The 19,795-nt window shown below is 45.3% G+C and overlaps 1 protein-coding gene across 22 annotated transcripts in view; it reads left to right on the top strand.

The window, feature by feature from the left end:
* Nucleotides 1–19,795, top strand: part of LOC106874645 (citron Rho-interacting kinase) — a 351,869-nt gene that overhangs the window by 225,820 nt on the left and 106,254 nt on the right. For all 22 annotated transcript variants that reach the window (XM_089347064.1, XM_089347057.1, XM_089347060.1 and 19 more), the window contains 2 exons: nucleotides 15,194–15,277; nucleotides 17,689–17,772. In XM_089347064.1, coding sequence (XP_089203190.1) covers nucleotides 15,194–15,277; nucleotides 17,689–17,772 — 168 coding nt within the window. The remainder of the gene's footprint in view (nucleotides 1–15,193; nucleotides 15,278–17,688; nucleotides 17,773–19,795) is intronic.

Below are 19,795 nucleotides of genomic sequence, written 5' to 3'. Positions count from 1 at the left end.
CTGTGTGTGTATCTGTGTATTGGATTGCATTTGCACTTCTTCTAAATCCTGAACTACAAAACAGATGCTTTTGTCATTTCTCTTGCCAACAAATCATCTCCTGGTTTTGTACCATTCAAAACATTCAGAATAAGATATCCTTTACATTTCCTAGTGCTGTGGTGTGAAAATGCAAAGGGTAAACACACACACACCTCTTACATATAATAAAATGCAATGTGTGTCCTACCATTCATTCTGTCAGAGGAAAACTAAAACAAGAAACGGAGTGGAAGTGAGTGATTGTCAGAGACACTAAATGCAAGCAAAGTGTAATGAGAGGTTTTATTCTGAAGTTACTGTGTAAATATTTATCAAATAATAATTACTTCACCAATTTCACACACATGTATGAAATTAAATATTACTGTTTTGTTTTCAAAATATCATTCATGTAGCATTTATACACACACACAATCTTTCATTTTTTCCCCCATGTTTCTAACCCTTATTTCCAAGTAAAAGATAACACACACGTATATGTATGCACATGCATCAATGTACATATGCATGTCTGTGTGTGTTTGTGTATATGGCTGTGTGTTAAAAAGTTTGCTACTTGACTACATTATAACCCCAGGTCAGCCGAAGCCTTGTGAGTGAATTTCGTAGACAAAAACTGAAAGAAGTCTGTCTTGTGTATATGTGCATCTTTGTGTATGTTTGTCCCTCACCACCACTTGGTTTGTTTACATGCCTATAACTTAGTGGTTCAACTAAAAAAACTTATAGAATAAGTACCTGGCTTAACAATAAGTACTGGAGTCATTTCAAACCCTTGTGAATAGATTTGGTGGACAGAGACTGAAAGAAACCCACCATGTATGTATATATATATATATATATATATGTACATGTGTATGTAGGTAGGTGGGTATGTATGTATGTTTGTGTTTGTATGTATGTATGTATATATATATATATATATATATATATATTTATATAAATAAGGATAAGATCGATATTTAAAATATTGATCTTATCAAGTGGTCAGCATGGGAATAAAAACCATCAAAGGTAATAATTATTTAAAATTATAATACAGGGTATCAAGAGATACCACCACGCTGAAAAAATAGCAGTCAAATCCTGACTCTAAAACCACAATAAATGTCCGCATGGCACGATTAGCGAAGACGAAAGACCAGGATTTGACTGCTATTTTTTCAGCGTGGTGGTATCAGTTGATACCCTGTATTATAATTTTAAATTTATATATATATATATATATATATATGGGAGAATATACAAAAAATAACAACAGACGAGGACAGGTGGTGTAAATAACAAAAGTATATATTAGTATGACGCTCGGGAATACGGAAAGTCTTTGACGTTTCGAGCTACGCTCTTCAACAGAAAGAATACGGAGACAAGGAGAAAAACACGGAGAAAAAAAATTGAATAGTGTTCAGTCAACGGTCAATCATAATAATGGCCGATCATAACAATGACTGACCGGAAGTTAGAAATTCTTATTTCAGGAGAGCTAAGAAAGGGGGAGATAACAAACGGTGATCGGGAACGAGGGGCTGTGTGTGGGAGGTAGACTGCTGGTGATCTTGACGTATGTAGTGTGAAAATGGGGGAAGGGAGAAAGGAAGAAAGTAGTTGGTCAGTTGTAGTGTGTGCGTGGTGTGATGCGAGGGTATTGGTGTGGTGTGCGTGGTGTGATGCAAGGGTATTGGTGTGGTGTGATGTGAGGGTGTTGGGAGGTGGGGAAGGCATGGGTGGAGTGTGGGGTAGAGGTAGGGGTATGTGGGTAGGGTGGGGTATGTGGGTAGGGGTGGGTGGTGGGTGTAAGGAATTGGATGGGGTGGAGTGGGAAGGTAGAGTAGGAGTGTGTTGGGGTGTGGTGGGATGAGCTTATGAGGGGGTGTTGACGAGGAGGGAGAAGGGGAAGGTGGATGTAAGAGAGGGGGAAGATGGGTATGGGAGGGGAGAGGAAGAGAGGAGAGAGGGAAGGGGGATTGAGAGAGGGGGAAGGTGGGTATGGGGGGAGAAAGAGGGGAAGGTGGGTATGGGGGGAGAAAGAGAGGAAGAGAAAGAGAGTGAGAGAGGGAAGAGGGGTATGGGGGGGAAGAAGAAAGGAAGAGAAAGAGAGTGAGAGAGAGGGGAAGAGAGTGAGAGAGTAAGGGTGAGAGAGTAAGAGAGTAAGAGTGTAGAGAGTAGGAGAGTAAGAGTGAGAGAGGGGGGAGTACGGGAGAGGGGGGGAGGGGGGAGTACGAGAGAAGAGAGTGAGAGAGAGTAAGAGAGAGGAGAGAAAGAGTAGGGGTGAAGAGAAGTGGGAGTGGAGAGAAGTATGAAGAGAGGTACAAAGAAGTAGGAGTCGGAGCAGGAGGTGGGGGAGGGGAGAGATGGGTGGTAGGAGGGAGGGTGGGGGAGAGAGACAGGAGGAGGGGGTTAGATGAAGAGTGGAGGGGAGTTGAGCCCATGTGGCGCAAAGGAGCGAAGATAGAAGATTAATCCCTGTTCACGGCGCAAACGGGAGTCCGGATGGCCCCTGTGCATGGACAATCCAAACACAGACAGGTGTTGAGGCAAGGAGTGGCCGGCAGAACGGAAGTGGCGTGACACCGGGGTGTCATTGCCGACGTTGATATCTCGGAGGTGTTCCGCGAATCGGTCGGCCAGGCGCCGCCCCGTTTGTCCGATGTACAGGGATTGGCAGAGAGAGCAGGAGAGGCAATATATGATGTTGGTAGACGTGCAGGTGAAGGAGTCGGTGATGCGATAGGGTCGGTGATGGGTGCTGGTGAGGAGGGTGGTGTTGGAGAGGTAAGGGCAAGTGCGGCAGCGTGGACGGGAGCAGGGGAAAGAGCCAGGTTGGGAGGTTGGGTTGGGGAAGAAGCTGTGGACCAAGAGGTCCCGTAGGTTGTGGGCTCGTTTGAAGGAGGGGAGGGGTCGATTAGGGAAGATGTGGGAGGTGGAGGGGTCGGACTGGAGGCGCCGAAAAGCTCGGAGAATGGAGCGTTGGAGGGGTAGGGTGGTGGGATGGTAGGTGAGGGGAAAAGGGAGGCGGGAAACGGCAGGGCGGGTTCGGGGGGAGAGAGCAGATGCACGGTCCACAGAACGTGCTCTGGCAAGGGCGGTGTGGATGGTGGTGGGTGGATATCCACGCAGGCTAAAGTGGTGAGCCATGAGTTGAGACTGAGTCTCAAAGTCATGGCTGTCGCTACAAAGTCTGCGTAGACGGAGGAATTGGGAATAGGGGATGGAAAGTTTTGTGTGTCTAGGGTGGGAGGAGGAGAAGTTGAGATAGGAGTGTGAGTCTGTGTGTTTGTAGTGGATGGAGGTGCTAAGGGCGGAGTGGAGGATGCTGACCGAAATGTCGAGAAAGGGGACAGAGGTGTCAGAGACAGTACAGGAGAAGTGGAGGGCAGGATGGAAAGATTGAACGAAAGAGAGGAACGAGTCAAGATGTTCGCGGGAGAGAGAGGTGGCTCCGATACAGTCGTCGATATACCGACCGTATAGTTCGGGAGTGGGACCAGTGAAACTGGAGAATATTTGGGCCTCAACATAACCAACGAAGAGGTTCGCGTAGTTGGGGTCCATTCTCGTCCCCATGGCCACTCCCGAGGTTTGCTGGTAGATATCTCCCGCGAACGAGAAGCAGTTGAGAGATAGGACAAGTTCGGCCAGACGAATGAGTGTGGAGGTGTCGGGTTGTGGGTTGGGGCGTTGGTCTAGAAAAAACTTCAGGGCACACAGCCCCTCGTCGTGGGGGATCACTGTATAGAGGCTCTGGATGTCTAGAGTGAAGAGAAGCTTAGAAGGGCCGGGAGGGAAAGAGAAAGTGTTGAATAGACGAAGCGCGTGGTTAGTGTCATGAATGTGGGAAGGGAGAGAAGCCACTAGGGGGGCGAGGACCCGGTCTAGGTATTTTGAGATAAGCTCGGTGGGGCAGTTGCAGGCGGAGACGATGGGGCGGCCAGGGTTGTTCGGTTTATGGATCTTGGGGAGGAAGTAAATGGTGGGGGTGCGTGGGGTGCGAACAATAAGGTTGGAGGCGGTGGCGGGGAGATGGGAGGAGAGGATGAGGTCATGGATAGTGGAGGACACAGTCTGTTGGTAGCTGGGCGTGGGGTCGGAGGGCAGAGGGCGGTAGAATGAGGTATCTCGAAGTTGACGGAGAGCTTCGGCCTCGTAGAGGTCCGCGCGCCATACTACCACGGCTCCACCCTTATCAGCCGGTTTTATGATGATGTCCGTGCGGCGTCGGAGGGATCGAAGGGCCGAGAGTTCGGCTGGGGAGATGTTGAGTCGAGATGGACGCCTGGAAAAGTTAAACCGGCCCACAGCGCGTTGGCAGGCGCCCGCGAAAAGATCAACTGCCTGGAACTGGCCCGGAGCAGGCGTCCACTGGGATGGTCGTCGGCCCAGGTCAGTGAAGCAGTCCTCGTTGGGTGCGGGTGGTGTGTTATGGAAAAGCGCACCCAACCTAACGCGGCGCACAAAGCTGTGGACATCAGCACGGGTTTGAAATTCCTTGCAGGATGGAGTGAGTGGGATGAAGCGCAGACCCCTATTGAGGACGGAGCGCTCCGCCTCAGAGAGAGGAAGATCTGGGGGAATGGTAACGACAGGCTGAAGTGGAGAAGGGGTGGGTGGAATAGAAGTAGGAGGGGATGAAGTAGGGTTAGGAGGGGCGGTCGGGATGGTGGACGGCTGGGAGGGAGGGGGTGGAGTGTGTGTGGGAGAGGCAGGGTGGTTGGGTGTGGGTGGGGAATGCACATCAGGGAGGTAGAAGGGTGGTGGAGGGGTTGGGGTAGTGGCATCGGGTGTAGAGGAATGGAGGAGTGAGTGAAGTTTGCGGAGCTTAGTGTCGGTAAGAAATGCATGAAAGAGATGATTAAGTTGAATGATAAAGCGCAATGTATTGTGAGCATGGGAGGGTGACAGAGAGGAGAAAAATATGGAAAAGGCTGGAGGAAGAAGGCGGTCGATAGTGTGGATTTTAGAGAGATTGGAGCGAATGGTGGCCCGCATAAGGCGGTAGGATGTGGTGCGGAGTATGGGTAGAATGGTGGTAGAGGAGTGGAGAGTGGGGTGGAAATGGAGGCGGAAACCCTTAGGGATGAGGCGGTGATGTAAGCAGCGACTGAGAAACGTAATATGACTAGAGAAACGAGTCTTCTTGAATATGAGTAAGGAGAGTCGTATAGTAGGTTGAAAGTATAGAGAGGGAAGTGTGCGGAGGTATAGTTTTAGGCGGTTGTGGAGAGTGAGTTGGAAAGATTTGTAGTCAGGCATGATGGAACGAGAGAGAAAAGAAAATTAGACGTGGGAAGGAGAATTACAAAAGGTGTGGTGGAAAAAAACAAGCGTGATGAGAAAATTGGACGTGGAAAAAAGGAAAAAAAGAAAAAAAGGGGGGAAAAAAACTGGAAAAAAAACTTTTTTAACAGGTGTGGGGGAAAAAAATAAAGGCATGAGGAGAAAAAACGAAAAAGGGGTTGTGAGAAGAAAATATATGCGAGATGGGAGAAAAAAACAAAGCAAAAAGGAAGATGGGACAATAGGGAGAAATGGGGTGACAGGGAGAGGAGAAAAGAAAGGGAGGGAGAAGAATACAAAGTAATAGGTGCAGATTAGAGAAGACAGATTAGGAACATCCAGAGTACGAAGAGACGGTAGGTGAAGGAAAGTAAGGTAAAAAAGGATGATAAAGGAGGTTTACAAAAGTGGAAAAGTTCAAAAGTTTTTTAGACGTCGTGGTATATTGAAGCGATTTCCAATCAGAAGATGGGTCCAGTGTAAATCCGTGGGTAGGAGAGGTGCAGCCGGAGGGTATAAAGTTCAGAATCAAACAGTCCAGATCCAGAAGGAAAGAAGGTAGAATCCAAAAGTTGGTAGTGTGTGATGAGAGGAGACAGGATTAGCTGGTGCGACCACGTGAGCGTGTATTATATGTGGGAGAATATACAAAAAATAACAACAGACGAGGACAGGTGGTGTAAATAACAAAAGTATATATTAGTATGACGCTCGGGAATACGGAAAGTCTTTGACGTTTCGAGCTACGCTCTTCAACAGAAAGAATACGGAGACAAGGAGAAAAACACGGAGAAAAAAAATTGAATAGTGTTCAGTCAACGGTCAATCATAATAATGGCCGATCATAACAATGACTGACCGGAAGTTAGAAATTCTTATTTCAGGAGAGCTAAGAAAGGGGGAGATAACAAACGGTGATCGGGAACGAGGGGCTGTGTGTGGGAGGTAGACTGCTGGTGATCTTGACGTATGTAGTGTGAAAATGGGGGAAGGGAGAAAGGAAGAAAGTAGTTGGTCAGTTGTAGTGTGTGCGTGGTGTGATGCGAGGGTATTGGTGTGGTGTGCGTGGTGTGATGCAAGGGTATTGGTGTGGTGTGATGTGAGGGTGTTGGGAGGTGGGGAAGGCATGGGTGGAGTGTGGGGTAGAGGTAGGGGTATGTGGGTAGGGTGGGGTATGTGGGTAGGGGTGGGTGGTGGGTGTAAGGAATTGGATGGGGTGGAGTGGGAAGGTAGAGTAGGAGTGTGTTGGGGTGTGGTGGGATGAGCTTATGAGGGGGTGTTGACGAGGAGGGAGAAGGGGAAGGTGGATGTAAGAGAGGGGGAAGATGGGTATGGGAGGGGAGAGGAAGAGAGGAGAGAGGGTGGGTATAAGAGAGGGAAGGGGGATTGAGAGAGGGGGAAGGTGGGTATGGGGGGAGAAAGAGGGGAAGGTGGGTATGGGGGGAGAAAGAGAGGAAGAGAAAGAGAGTGAGAGAGGGAAGAGGGGTATGGGGGGGAAGAAGAAAGGAAGAGAAAGAGAGTGAGAGAGAGGGGAAGAGAGTGAGAGAGTAAGGGTGAGAGAGTAAGAGTGTAGAGAGTAGGAGAGTAAGAGTGAGAGAGGGGGGAGTACGGGAGAGGGGGGGAGGGGGGAGTACGAGAGAAGAGAGTGAGAGAGAGTAAGAGAGAGGAGAGAAAGAGTAGGGGTGAAGAGAAGTGGGAGTGGAGAGAAGTATGAAGAGAGGTACAAAGAAGTAGGAGTCGGAGCAGGAGGTGGGGGAGGGGAGAGATGGGTGGTAGGAGGGAGGGTGGGGGAGAGAGACAGGAGGAGGGGGTTAGATGAAGAGTGGAGGGGAGTTGAGCCCATGTGGCGCAAAGGAGCGAAGATAGAAGATTAATCCCTGTTCACGGCGCAAACGGGAGTCCGGATGGCCCCTGTGCATGGACAATCCAAACACAGACAGGTGTTGAGGCAAGGAGTGGCCGGCAGAACGGAAGTGGCGTGACACCGGGGTGTCATTGCCGACGTTGATATCTCGGAGGTGTTCCGCGAATCGGTCGGCCAGGCGCCGCCCCGTTTGTCCGATGTACAGGGATTGGCAGAGAGAGCAGGAGAGGCAATATATGATGTTGGTAGACGTGCAGGTGAAGGAGTCGGTGATGCGATAGGGTCGGTGATGGGTGCTGGTGAGGAGGGTGGTGTTGGAGAGGTAAGGGCAAGTGCGGCAGCGTGGACGGGAGCAGGGGAAAGAGCCAGGTTGGGAGGTTGGGTTGGGGAAGAAGCTGTGGACCAAGAGGTCCCGTAGGTTGTGGGCTCGTTTGAAGGAGGGGAGGGGTCGATTAGGGAAGATGTGGGAGGTGGAGGGGTCGGACTGGAGGCGCCGAAAAGCTCGGAGAATGGAGCGTTGGAGGGGTAGGGTGGTGGGATGGTAGGTGAGGGGAAAAGGGAGGCGGGAAACGGCAGGGCGGGTTCGGGGGGAGAGAGCAGATGCACGGTCCACAGAACGTGCTCTGGCAAGGGCGGTGTGGATGGTGGTGGGTGGATATCCACGCAGGCTAAAGTGGTGAGCCATGAGTTGAGACTGAGTCTCAAAGTCATGGCTGTCGCTACAAAGTCTGCGTAGACGGAGGAATTGGGAATAGGGGATGGAAAGTTTTGTGTGTCTAGGGTGGGAGGAGGAGAAGTTGAGATAGGAGTGTGAGTCTGTGTGTTTGTAGTGGATGGAGGTGCTAAGGGCGGAGTGGAGGATGCTGACCGAAATGTCGAGAAAGGGGACAGAGGTGTCAGAGACAGTACAGGAGAAGTGGAGGGCAGGATGGAAAGATTGAACGAAAGAGAGGAACGAGTCAAGATGTTCGCGGGAGAGAGAGGTGGCACCGATACAGTCGTCGATAAAAAAAACAATAACAAAAAAACAACAAAGTGAGGACGTGATATGGATAGTATTATTGGACGCTCAGGAAAGGAAAGAGAGAGTGTATGATGTTTCGGGCGTAGCCCTTCGTCGGAAAGATGGAAAGTTCGGAGAATGGAAGAACGGAGAAAGAGGAAAATGGTACCGATGCCCACGAGGTTACATGATGAAAAGGCCGGAAGAGGAGGTGGTGGGGGAAAAGTTCTTTCTAAGATAGGAGAGTGAAAAAGGGAGATGAATCTGTGCGTTTGCGAAAGTCTGCGAGTGTGTGTGTGATAACAGAACGTGTGTGTGCGTATGTATGTGTGTGTGTGTGTGTGTGTGCATGGTTTGGTGGTTTATCTGTTAGTGTGTTTGTGTGTGTGTGTGTGTGTGTGTGTATGACGTAGTGGAAGAAATTAATAGCAGGACTGGTTAGTGGACGCTGTAGACAGTGTAGGTAGGTCAACAGGTGGTTATTTGGGTGTGTGTGTGTTCGTGTTTGTGTGGGGTTGTCGGTGTTAGGTACGTGTACGTGTGTGTGTGTATTTTGTATGTGCGTGTGTGTGTATGTTTTCTGTGCGTGTTTGTGTGTATGTGTATGTTGTGTGTATGTGAGTTGCTGTGTACGTGTGTGTGCGTGCATTTGCTATTGTATATGCGTGTATTGTTTATGCCCATGTGTGTATGATTGTATGCGTGTCTGTGTGAGTGTGTAGTGTTGGTGAGAAGTGTGTGTGTATGTGGGTGTGTGTGTGGGATTGTGAGTGTTAGGTACGGGTGTGTGTGTGTTTATGTGTGTCTGTATGTGTTTCCGTGTGCGCGTGTGTGTATATTCTTTGTGCGTGCGTGTATGTGTATATTGTGTATGTTTTCGTGCGTGCGTATGTGTTATGTATATGAGTGAGTATTGTGTATGTGAGAGGTGTGTGTGCATGTGTGTATGTGTGCATGTGTGTATATGTGTGTGTGTGTGTGTGGTTTTATGTATGTGAGGGGTGTGTATGTGTGTGCGTGCGTATGTGTGCCAGGTATGTGTGTTATTTTGTGTGTGCACTCCTGTGTGTATGTGTGTGCATGTGTATGCGGCTGTGTATGTAGGCGTGCGCGTATATATGGGTGTGTGTGTGTATATATGTGCGTTCGGCTATGTGTGTGTGAGGGCGCGTATGTATGTTTGTCATGTATGTGGGCGGTATATATGTAAGGTGTGTGGGTATGTGTGCGTGTAGGTAGTGGTGAGATAAAAAGTGGAAAAAAGTAAGTGTAATAACAAGAGAGTAATGGATATAATGTCAGGGGGACGAGGGGGGGGGGGGGTAAAAAAAAAAATTATGTAAAGTGTTGCAGGGACGTAAAGGGAGAGTCATAAGGAAGAGAAGGCTGCGTTGAGTCCGAAGGGGAAAGAAGAATTAAGGTTGAAAATGTAGCGTTGCTCCAAGTGGAGTGGCGAGGGAGTGGACCCATGGTGCAGGGCGAGGCCAAAAACGGAGATGTTAGAGGGAGAGTGGTTGGGCAGTTGGAAGTGACGGCCGACAGGGCAGTCCGAACCTAGCCGAACGTCCCTTAGGTGTTCGGTGAAACGGTCGGCCAGCCGGCGGTCCGTCTGCCCCACGTAGAGTTGGTTGCATAGGGTGCATTTGTTGCAGTAAATAAGGTTGGAGGAGGTGCAGGTGAAACTGTGTGGAATGTGAAGTGTTTGTAGGTTCGATCCGGTGACAGAGGTAGTGTTGGTGATGAAGGGGCAGGTGTGACAGCGGGATCTGGAGCACGGGAAGGAGCCGGGTGGGGGTGGGGAGGAAGAGGAGAAGGTACTGCGGACCAGTAGATCGCGTAGGTTGCGGGCGCGTTTGAAAGCGGATAGGGGTGGGTTGGGGAAAATGGGGTGGGTAGTGGGATCGAGCTGGAGGCGACGGAAGGCCCGTAGGATCCTCCGACGAAGGGGTAGGGTGGCAGGGTGGAAACGGAGTGGGAAGGGGGTACGGTTAGGGGATTGGTGTGGGGGAGGAGAGAGGGCGGTGGTGCGGTTGATTCGACGAGCGCGGGCGAGGGCGGATTGGACAAGGTGGGAGGGGTATCCTCGATGCATGAACAGACGAGCAAGATACTGGGACTGGGTCTCGAAATCCTGGTCCAGGCTGCACAAACGTCGGAGGCGGAGGAACTGGGAGTAGGGGATGGCTCGTTTGGTGTGGAATGGATGGGAGGAGGAGAAGTTGAGGTAGAGGTGGGAGTCAGTGGGTTTGAAGAAGGCGGAGGTAGTGAGAGAGTTGGAGGGGGTGTTGATGGAAAGAGAGATGTCGAGGAAGTTGACAGAGATGGTGGAAGTAAAGTCAAGAGCGGGGTGGAAGTTAGAGAGGAAGGAGATGAAAAGGCAGAGCTGTTCGCGGGAGAGGGAGGTGGCTCCTATACAGTCATCTATGTAGCGACCGTATAGTTCCGGGGTCGGACCGGAGAATTGGGAGAATACTTGGGCCTCAATGTAACCAACAAAGAGGTTGGCGTAATTGGGCCCCATTCTCGTCCCCATCGCGACCCCAGATTCCTGTTGGTAGGTATCTCCGGCGAACGTGAAGCAGTTGAGGGTGAGGACGAGTTCTGCCAGACGAAGCAGGGTAGGGGTGCTAGGTGTGGGGTCAGGGCGGCGGTCAAGGAAGTATTGGAGGGCTGAGAGACCATCGTTGTGTGGAATCACCGTGTATAGGGATTTGATGTCCAGGGTGAAGAGGAGGTGTGAGGGGCCGGGAGGGAAGGAAAAGGAATTGAAGAGGCGAAGGGCGTGGTTGGTGTCGTGTATGTGGGATGGGAGGGCAGCAACTAACGGGGATACGATATGGTCGAGGTATTTTGAAATGAGTTCGGTGGGGCAATTGCAAGCAGAGACAATGGGGCGGCCAGGGTTGTTAGGTTTGTGGATCTTGGGAAGGAAGTAGATGGAGGAGGTGCGAGGTGTGCGGACGATGAGGTTGGTGGCGGTAGCGGGGAGAGCAGAGGAGGAGATGAGGTCATGGATTGTGGAGGACACAAGCCGTTGGTAGGAGGTGGTGGGGTCGGAGGGGAGGAGGCGGTAGAAGAGGGGATTGTGAAGCTGGCTGAGCGCTTCCCTCCTGTAAAGGTCCGCGCGCCACACCACCACTGCTCCACCTTTGTCCGCCGGCTTGATGACGATGTCGTCACGGCGGCGGAGGTTGCGGAAGGCGACCGATTCGGCCCGGGTGCGATTGGCCCGGAGGGGTCTTTTTTTAAAGTCGAAACGCTCGACCAACGCCTTACAGTCATCCACGAACAAGTCTAGGCTACTGAATTGGCCTGGAGGCGGCGTCCAGTTGGATGGGCGGCGTCCCAGGTCCAAGAAGTAGTCCCGATTGTCGGGACGCTGTGTTGACGTATGGAAGAACGCGCACAGTTTGATGCGGCGCAGGAACTGGCTGACATCAGTGCGAGTCCCGAATTCGTCACAGTGGGGCGTGAGAGGCGTGAAGCGGAGGCCCCTACCAAGGAGCGAGCGCTCAGCGGCGGACAGGGGGAGATTGGGTGGTATAGTCACAACCGTGTGAGGAAGCGGGGTGGTAGGGTGAGTAGGGTCGGGAGAAGAGGTGGGGTGGGGTTGTTGGAGGTGTGGGGAGGTGATGGCGTGGGGGTTAGGATGTCCGGGTGGGAGGAGTGTGAGTGTGTGGAATGGGCAGTGGAGGGGGGCATGGAATCGGGAGGGGGAGCTGAAGGGGAGGGTGTCAGGGGTGCGGAAGGGTGGGGGTTGAGGAGGTTGTGGAGTTTTTTATTTTTTGTGTGTGTGAGGAAATTGTGGAGTTGGTGATTGAGATTGAGGAGGAAGCAGAGGATAGGTTGGGTGAAGGGTTGATTGCAGAGGGAGGAGAGGAGGAGGTAAGCTTGGGAGAGTTGGTGGTCAATGGAGTGGAGGAGGGAACGGGTGGAACGGATGATGAGGCGGGAGGTGCGGGCAAGGGTGGGCTCGATGAAGGGGGAGGAATAGGGGGGAGCGTGGAATTTCAAGAGGAAGCCACGGGGTATGACGTGATGGTGGAGACAGCGGCTGAGAAAGTTGAGATGGCTAGTCTGGCGGGTCTTTTTGAAGAGCAAGTAAGAGAGGTTTTTTGTGGGTTGCAAGCATTGTGGGGGGAAAAAAGAAAGAAAACGGCGAAGAAGGGACTGAAGATGTTGGGTGAAGGAGTGAAGGTCAGGCATGGTGAGAGGATGTGAATGTCGGTGTGGGTGTTATTAGTGGCGAGACAAGGGAAGGACGAGAAAGGTAGAAGGAGAACAGATAAAGGTGAAACAAGTCGAAAAAAGTGGAAAAAAGTGTAAGAGTCACGGACAAATTTTGCTGATGTTCAATCAAGGTTCAGGAAAGGCAGATCCAATGGGAACAGTAATCCAAGGTAATCTGGCAGTTGGGTACATCAAATCCAGTTGAAAGGCCAGGGTCCGTGTGAGCGTACGTCATATAGTTCAAAAAAACAATAACAAAAAAACAACAAAGTGAGGACGTGATATGGATAGTATTATTGGACGCTCAGGAAAGGAAAGAGAGAGTGTATGACGTTTCGGGTGTAGCCCTTCGTCGGAAAGATGGAAAGTTCGGAGAATGGAAGAACGGAGAAAGAGGAAAATGGTACCGATGCCCACGAGGTTACATGATGAAAAGGCCGGAAGAGGAGGTGGTGGGGGAAAAGTTCTTTCTAAGATAGGAGAGTGAAAAAGGGAGATGAATCTGTGCGTTTGCGAAAGTCTGCGAGTGTGTGTGTGATAACAGAACGTGTGTGTGCGTATGTATGTGTGTGTGTGTGTGTGCATGGTTTGGTGGTTTATCTGTTAGTGTGTTTGTGTGTGTGTGTATGACGTAGTGGAAGAAATTAGTAGCAGGACTGGTTAGTGGACGCTGTAGACAGTGTAGGTAGAAGGTCAACAGGTGGTTATTTGGGTGTGTGTGTGTTCGTGTTTGTGTGGGGTTGTCGATATATATATATATATATATATATATATATATATATATATATATATATATATATATGTATATAAACCATAAAAATCAGGAGGTTTGAGAAGTGAATATATATTTAACCACTTGACATCCTTAGGATTATGATCATTTTGTAAAATTCTTCATGTAGTATTAATTTCAATGTGAAAGATATGCTTACATGTTTGCATTAATATGTATGCTTGGCATTATACTATACAATTGTATATTCATAAATCAATGGAGATGAAGAAAAGCTAGCTTATGAGACCACCAGAACATAATGGTTACACCAACAATCAACTCGTGTGTGTGTGTGCACGCACTTGTTTTACTGTCTCCTTGCCTTGACATTTGGCAGTAGTTGTAAGCAAGTGTCTCCATCATGCAAGAGGTGTTCTTCATTTCCAGTCCTCAATGTAATCACATTTGGGCATGGTGAAATATGGCCTTACTTGGAAACAGGTGAGGGTTGGCAACAAGAATGGCATCTAATTACACAAAATTTGTCTGATCCATGCAAGTATAGAAAAGCAGATGTTTCATAAAATATTACATGGGTGATAATATTTTCAACTGAGACATTACAACCGTATTTAATTGTTCAAATACTTCACCTTTGTGTATATGCATATATTTATTCAATCACTGACATTTATCAAGGGTTTCTCCCATTGTTTTGATGTGCTATTTTCTATCATTAACAAAACAGTCAGTATTTTTGATGACATGGGTATGCTAAGATATAAATATACACACACATATGATGAGTTTCCATTGCTGGCTTCTACAAAGTCCACTTACAAGGCATTGGTCAGCTTGAGGTTCCAACAGAAGACATTTGCCCAAGGTGCCACACTGTCAAATAGAACTTGAGACTTCATGGTAACAAAATGAACTCAACTCTAACTCTGCAGTTATGCCTGCACCTCAATGTACAAGCTGCAGGTTATTGCACCCGATGGGATATAAGATCCCCCCCTCCCCCCGAAAAAAACCGATGTCTCAAATCACCTCAGTTCTAGTATGCAAAGTTGGGTCTCCTTTGACTTTAATGCACTGAAAAGTTAACTTTCCTGCATTATGTATTACTGAAATTGGGGTGTGTTTAATATGCCCATGCATCTTTTATGTCATCAAATGTAGTGTTTATGTGGCATACTAGAGTGTTAACCATCATTTAACGGGTAAATTTGGAAGTATATTTTTGTCACAGTGGCTAGTATCTGGAAATATGGCATACATACAATAATTATAATTTAACTTTTATCAAATTTCTTATTGCTTATACAAAATAATGAAATGAATACTAAGTTTTAAAAGAAAAATATTTATTGCCATAAAATTAAATTAAATGAAACAAATTTTCTGTTTGTATAAATATATGCTTGCAATAAGTATGTTAATATTTTTCTAAATTTTATCAACATAATTGCAATTTACTCCATCAAAAACCGATCTTTGCAAAGTTTCATTATAAAAATTTGTATATCTTTCAGAAAGGTGGTGGGGTTCCAAACAGAAGTTACACTCCCTCTCCCTTTCTTTTGCGCACACCAAATCTAGTCTGTGCACTAATCATCCACCTCTTATGTTAACTCTCTCCGTATCTCTTTTTACGCTTTCCCCGTCTCTTTATAATGATGTAAGGCATGACTGGAAAACAATCAACCAACTAACATATATATCAGCTATTATTATGAAGAGATATAAAGAAATGAGCTGGCTGAGTTGTTACTGGTTTGGATAAAATGCTTAGGGGCATTTCTTCTGGCTCTTTATGTTCTGGGTTCAGATTCCACCAAGTTATTCTTTGCCTGTCATCCTTTCAGTATTGATAAAGCACCACTTAAATACTGAGGTTGATGTAATCAACTTACCCCATCCCCTCAAAATCCCTGGCCTTGTACCAAAATTAGGAACAATTATTATATAGAGATAGAGTAAATGTTATCCACGCAGACTACGCCCCCAATATCTTTTTGATGTTGTTTATGTGGGATTAAATGTTATTTCTGTTTCACAGGAACTAGAGAATCAGTTAGACCAAGAAAATGTGGACAATAAGTTACTGGAGAGCAAGGAACAACGACTTCTAGAAGAACTAAAGGTAAGCAAGCTTTTACTGAGAAACTGGAAATCTATGACCTCTCAAACCTATATAAAATGTGCTTGTATCATATATACACTACCTAATATGTATTAGTAAAGTGTAGCTTGACTCTGATCAAGCAGTCCTATGGCACACATTTGGCTGGCTAGATAATGAGGTACAGTTCATAGTGCCTTCCTTCCAATGACACTATGTCTCCACCTAGCTGACACACATACTGTACTCTCTGACATACTGTAAAGAATTGTATGAGAGCAGCATAGTGTAGCTTAAAAGCATGATTATTTAAAGGTTTGTTTCAAACAGCTATATAATTCATTAATTTACCTAATGGATATCCTTGTTTAACTGCCACTTTTCCATGCTTACATGAACCACAGAGTTTATTAATACCCTTTCTGTCACCAATCTGTACCTGTTTCTGAGCAAGGTGATATTTCTCCATGATCAAATGTTTTCACAGAATATTAGAAGTGAATAACATTCACAATATCAAGACAAAACACACAAAAATTGCATGCACATACACACACACACACAGTGTGTCAACTTGGGTAAATGTCTTGTTAAAGCCCTGGACTGACCAAAACCTTGTGGGTGAATTTGGTAGAGAGAAACTGACAGAATCCAATTGTATGGCATCTGTAAATGATTGTCACTGTCATACAACCAGTGTCATTCATTTCCAGTATTCTGTGAGTGCATTCTTGGTCATGAGGAAATATTTTCATGGAAACACATGAGGGTTGGCAACAGAAAGGGCCCGCTGTAGAAAATCTGCTTCAATAAAACCCATGCAAGTATGGAAAAGTGGATGTTGATATGATGGTAGATACACACACACAAGTACATATATACTTACATATATCTATATATATATATAATGTGTGTATGTATATGTGTGTATATATGTATGTATATGTGTATATATATGTGTGGGTGTGTGTATGTGCATGTGTATATACACATTCGTAATATACATGAATGTGTGTGTGTATATATATATATATATATGAATCAATGAAATTCCAACTTAGTTTGATTTTCATGTTTTATTATTTGCAATTTTTACAATTTTACAGTATTGAAATAACCTAGTACTTTCATGCATTATGCAATCATCAAGTTTATGTAGTAACAGTTGTGTTCCACAATTGACAACTGTAGCGAAATGGTCAGATTTATCCTTTAAATACCCTCCGATGGGCTCCACCAGGTTGAATCTTACAAACTGTAATTTGACCAATCAGCATGTGGCTTAGATGATAATGATGATGATAATAATAATAATAATAATAATAATAATAATAATAATAATAATGAAATTATTGTATACAGTGCTCAGGTGTACTACAACTTCTCAAAATTGCGCATAAAGCATATGCAGTATTGTACAAATGTCTTGAAAGTGAACAGTGTATGAATCAGATACATGCTTGCGTGTGTATGGCGGGGAGAAAATCAGGTGTAGTGTTGGCGAATCTCAGGAAGCATGGAAGTTTTGAAGGATGCAGTTCTCCGACAACTAACAACTGATGCCGGCAGTTTGTTCCATACTTCAACAACTCTTAGTGTGAAAAAGTGTTTCCGAAATTCATAGGAGTTGTGCTGTTTTCTGACTTTGTAAACATGTCCACGGGTGTTAGACAGGTGGAATTTGAAAAGGTGCTCAGAGTCATTGTTAGTAAGATGGTTAATAATTTCATGGGCATCTGCCAATACTGTTGCTGATTGAGGTGCTGACCCAGATTTTGTTCATTTCTCTGAACACTGCTGCTGCATACCTGATTTTAATGTTGACATCAGCCTCATCATCTCCTCCTATAGTAATAATATTACTGAAGTGAGACTGAGGAAATGTGAGGACGAGAAGAGATATGATGTAGATTGGTTTGTTAGAGTAGGATGAGTCAAAAGTTTTCTTGTTACATGTGGGTGAAACACAGGTCAGGGGCTAGCAGATAGTGATAATACAGCAAGACAGGGCATGTAGGTGGGACACACAAGTCGGGGGCTAGTGGAGAGCAATGATACAGTGGCACAGGGCCAAGAGGACAAGATTGGGGAGTGGGAGGTAAGCATAGTGTATGAAACAGAAATGTGAGGAAGAGATGTAGAGACATAATTTGGTTTGTTGTGGTAATGTGTGTGAGAAATTTTCTTGTGAAATGTGGGTGGGACACATTCATTGTAAATTATAAGAATTGCTCTTTTCTGAATGTAGTCTTGACTATCATAGACCAAGGAAATGTAAAGTAAATGTTTATCTTCACTGATGTTTGATATTGGATTTTACTGTTAGCAGAAAAATTAGAATAGAGTGAGAAATGGTAATACAATTAACTAACAAACTTACAATTTTATATTAGTTTTTAATAAACCAGAAAATATTTTATTTCCTATTGCAGACTTTAGGAACTGAGTTGGATCATGCCAATGCTGGTCGGAAAATGGTGGAAAGTAAAGAACAGCAGCTCATTGATAAAATAAAAGTAAGTATTATGAATATTGTAGACATTACTATTATCAAAGGGTTTCAAAATTTAAATCAAATTTCCTATAATTATGTGAATAATTATGTGAAAGTGTAGATTTTATGTCTTTATATCAACACTCAGTTATTTTTTACTTATTCAGTCATGGGCCAGGCTAGGGCACTGCCTTGAAGAGTTTAGTTGAACAAATTAGCTCCAGTACTTATTTTTTTTATATAGTCTGATACTTATTCTATCAGCATCTTCTGCCAAGCTGTTTGGTTACAGGGATATAAACAAACCAACACCATTTCTCAAGCAGTGGGTGGGGAACACACACACACACATGACAGGCTTTCACACACTGACCATCTACCAGATTCTCTCACGCAAGGCATTAGTTGGCCTAGGGCTACGGCTGGAAAGCAAGCTTCTTAACCACACAGCCATACATGCACCTATAATTGTGAAGTAGTAGTATAACTATTTGCTAGCACTTTGATGTTTTAACCAAAACCTTTTAGTTTGAAAATTATATAGTGGCAACAGGATTTCAGTTCATCTAAGTTAATTTCACTGCATCTTAGAAATTCTTTTACATAAATTTCATAAACTCTGCCCCCTTCCAAACACCTTTTGCTACCCTCATTAATAATAAAAAAAATTTTTCTATCTCAATACAAACTTGATTTGGAGATACAAGCATATTTAAATGCTATACATGGCATTATTATACTATAACTTTCATTTGCAAGTGAGTAGGAAACACTGAATAAAATAGCTACTGTGAAACAGCAAAGACATTATTTAAAAACATCCTTTGGAATAACTATAATGAGAGGCAAATACATTTGGGACCGTTCAACAGAGGATTCAATACCTTAATATCTTAGTGTTCTGAGTTCAAATCGTGGTATCAGCTTCAACAATGATTATCATTTCTTTTCATGATTAACAAAATAAATACCAATAAATACAGAGATTAATTAATTAATCATGTGGCCTAGTGATTAGAGTGTTGAGCTTATAAAACTAAAGTTGCAGGGTTCTATTCTTGAATCAGGCAGCATGCTTTTACTAATTGTTTTTGGTAGCTATGTATTTGTGAGCAGTCATAAATGCCTTTTTGGACCTCTTACTCATGGCACACTGAGGATGTGACAGCTAATGAAGGAGAGAGGGCTGCACCAGTACAAGACTAGTGATCATTTTCAGCTGGGTTGATTGAAGCCACATGAAAAGAAGTACCTTGTTTAAGGATTCAGTGCACCGCCTGATTCAAGAATAGAACCCTGCAACTTTAGTTTTATAAGCTCAACACCCTAATCACTGGGCCACATGATTAATTAATATCTGTATTTATTGGTATTTATTTTGTTAATCATGAAAAGAAATGATAATCATTGTTGAAGCTGATACCATGATTTGAAATCAGAACACTAAGATACAAAGGTATTGAATCCTCTGTTGAACGGTCCCAAATGTATTTGCCTCTCATTATAGTTATTCCAAAGGATGTTGTTAGATAATGTCGTTGCTGTTTCACAGTAGCTATTTTATTCAGTGTTTGTTAATTTCTAATGCTCACCTCTACCATTACTACCTCCTCCATCACCACTGTTACCAACACACCACCATCATTATCAACAATGCTACCACCCTATCATCACCACTACCACCTTCACCACCATCATTATCATCATCATCTTTGCCAATGTAACATTTCCTCCAAGTTTTACTGTTGAAGTTTGTGCTGCTATTGTTACTGTTTGAAATTTCATTGCATCACCAGACTTGTTTCATAGTGCCAATGTTGCTACTTTATTGTATTTTTTGTTATTTGTGTGGGAAGTTAAAATGGTTTGTTATTTGTGTATTTGTTAGAGTTCTGTACGCTTCGTTCTTCCTTCATGCCTGGTAATGTTATCTTGTAGAGTCTATCCAGTTTTGTATGAATCCTGCTACCTCTATTCATAAAACCTACTGATTCTGATATAATTGAGACTGCTGTTTCTATGTATTTATATACCTATCATCTGGA

This window comes from Octopus bimaculoides, chromosome 2 (assembly GCF_046866305.1).
Source record: "Octopus bimaculoides isolate indiv1 chromosome 2, ASM4686630v1, whole genome shotgun sequence".
Lineage (NCBI taxonomy): Eukaryota > Metazoa > Mollusca > Cephalopoda > Octopoda > Octopodidae > Octopus > Octopus bimaculoides.
Note: the sequence above shows the minus strand (reverse complement) of the source record. Positions and strands in the feature narration are given on the sequence as shown.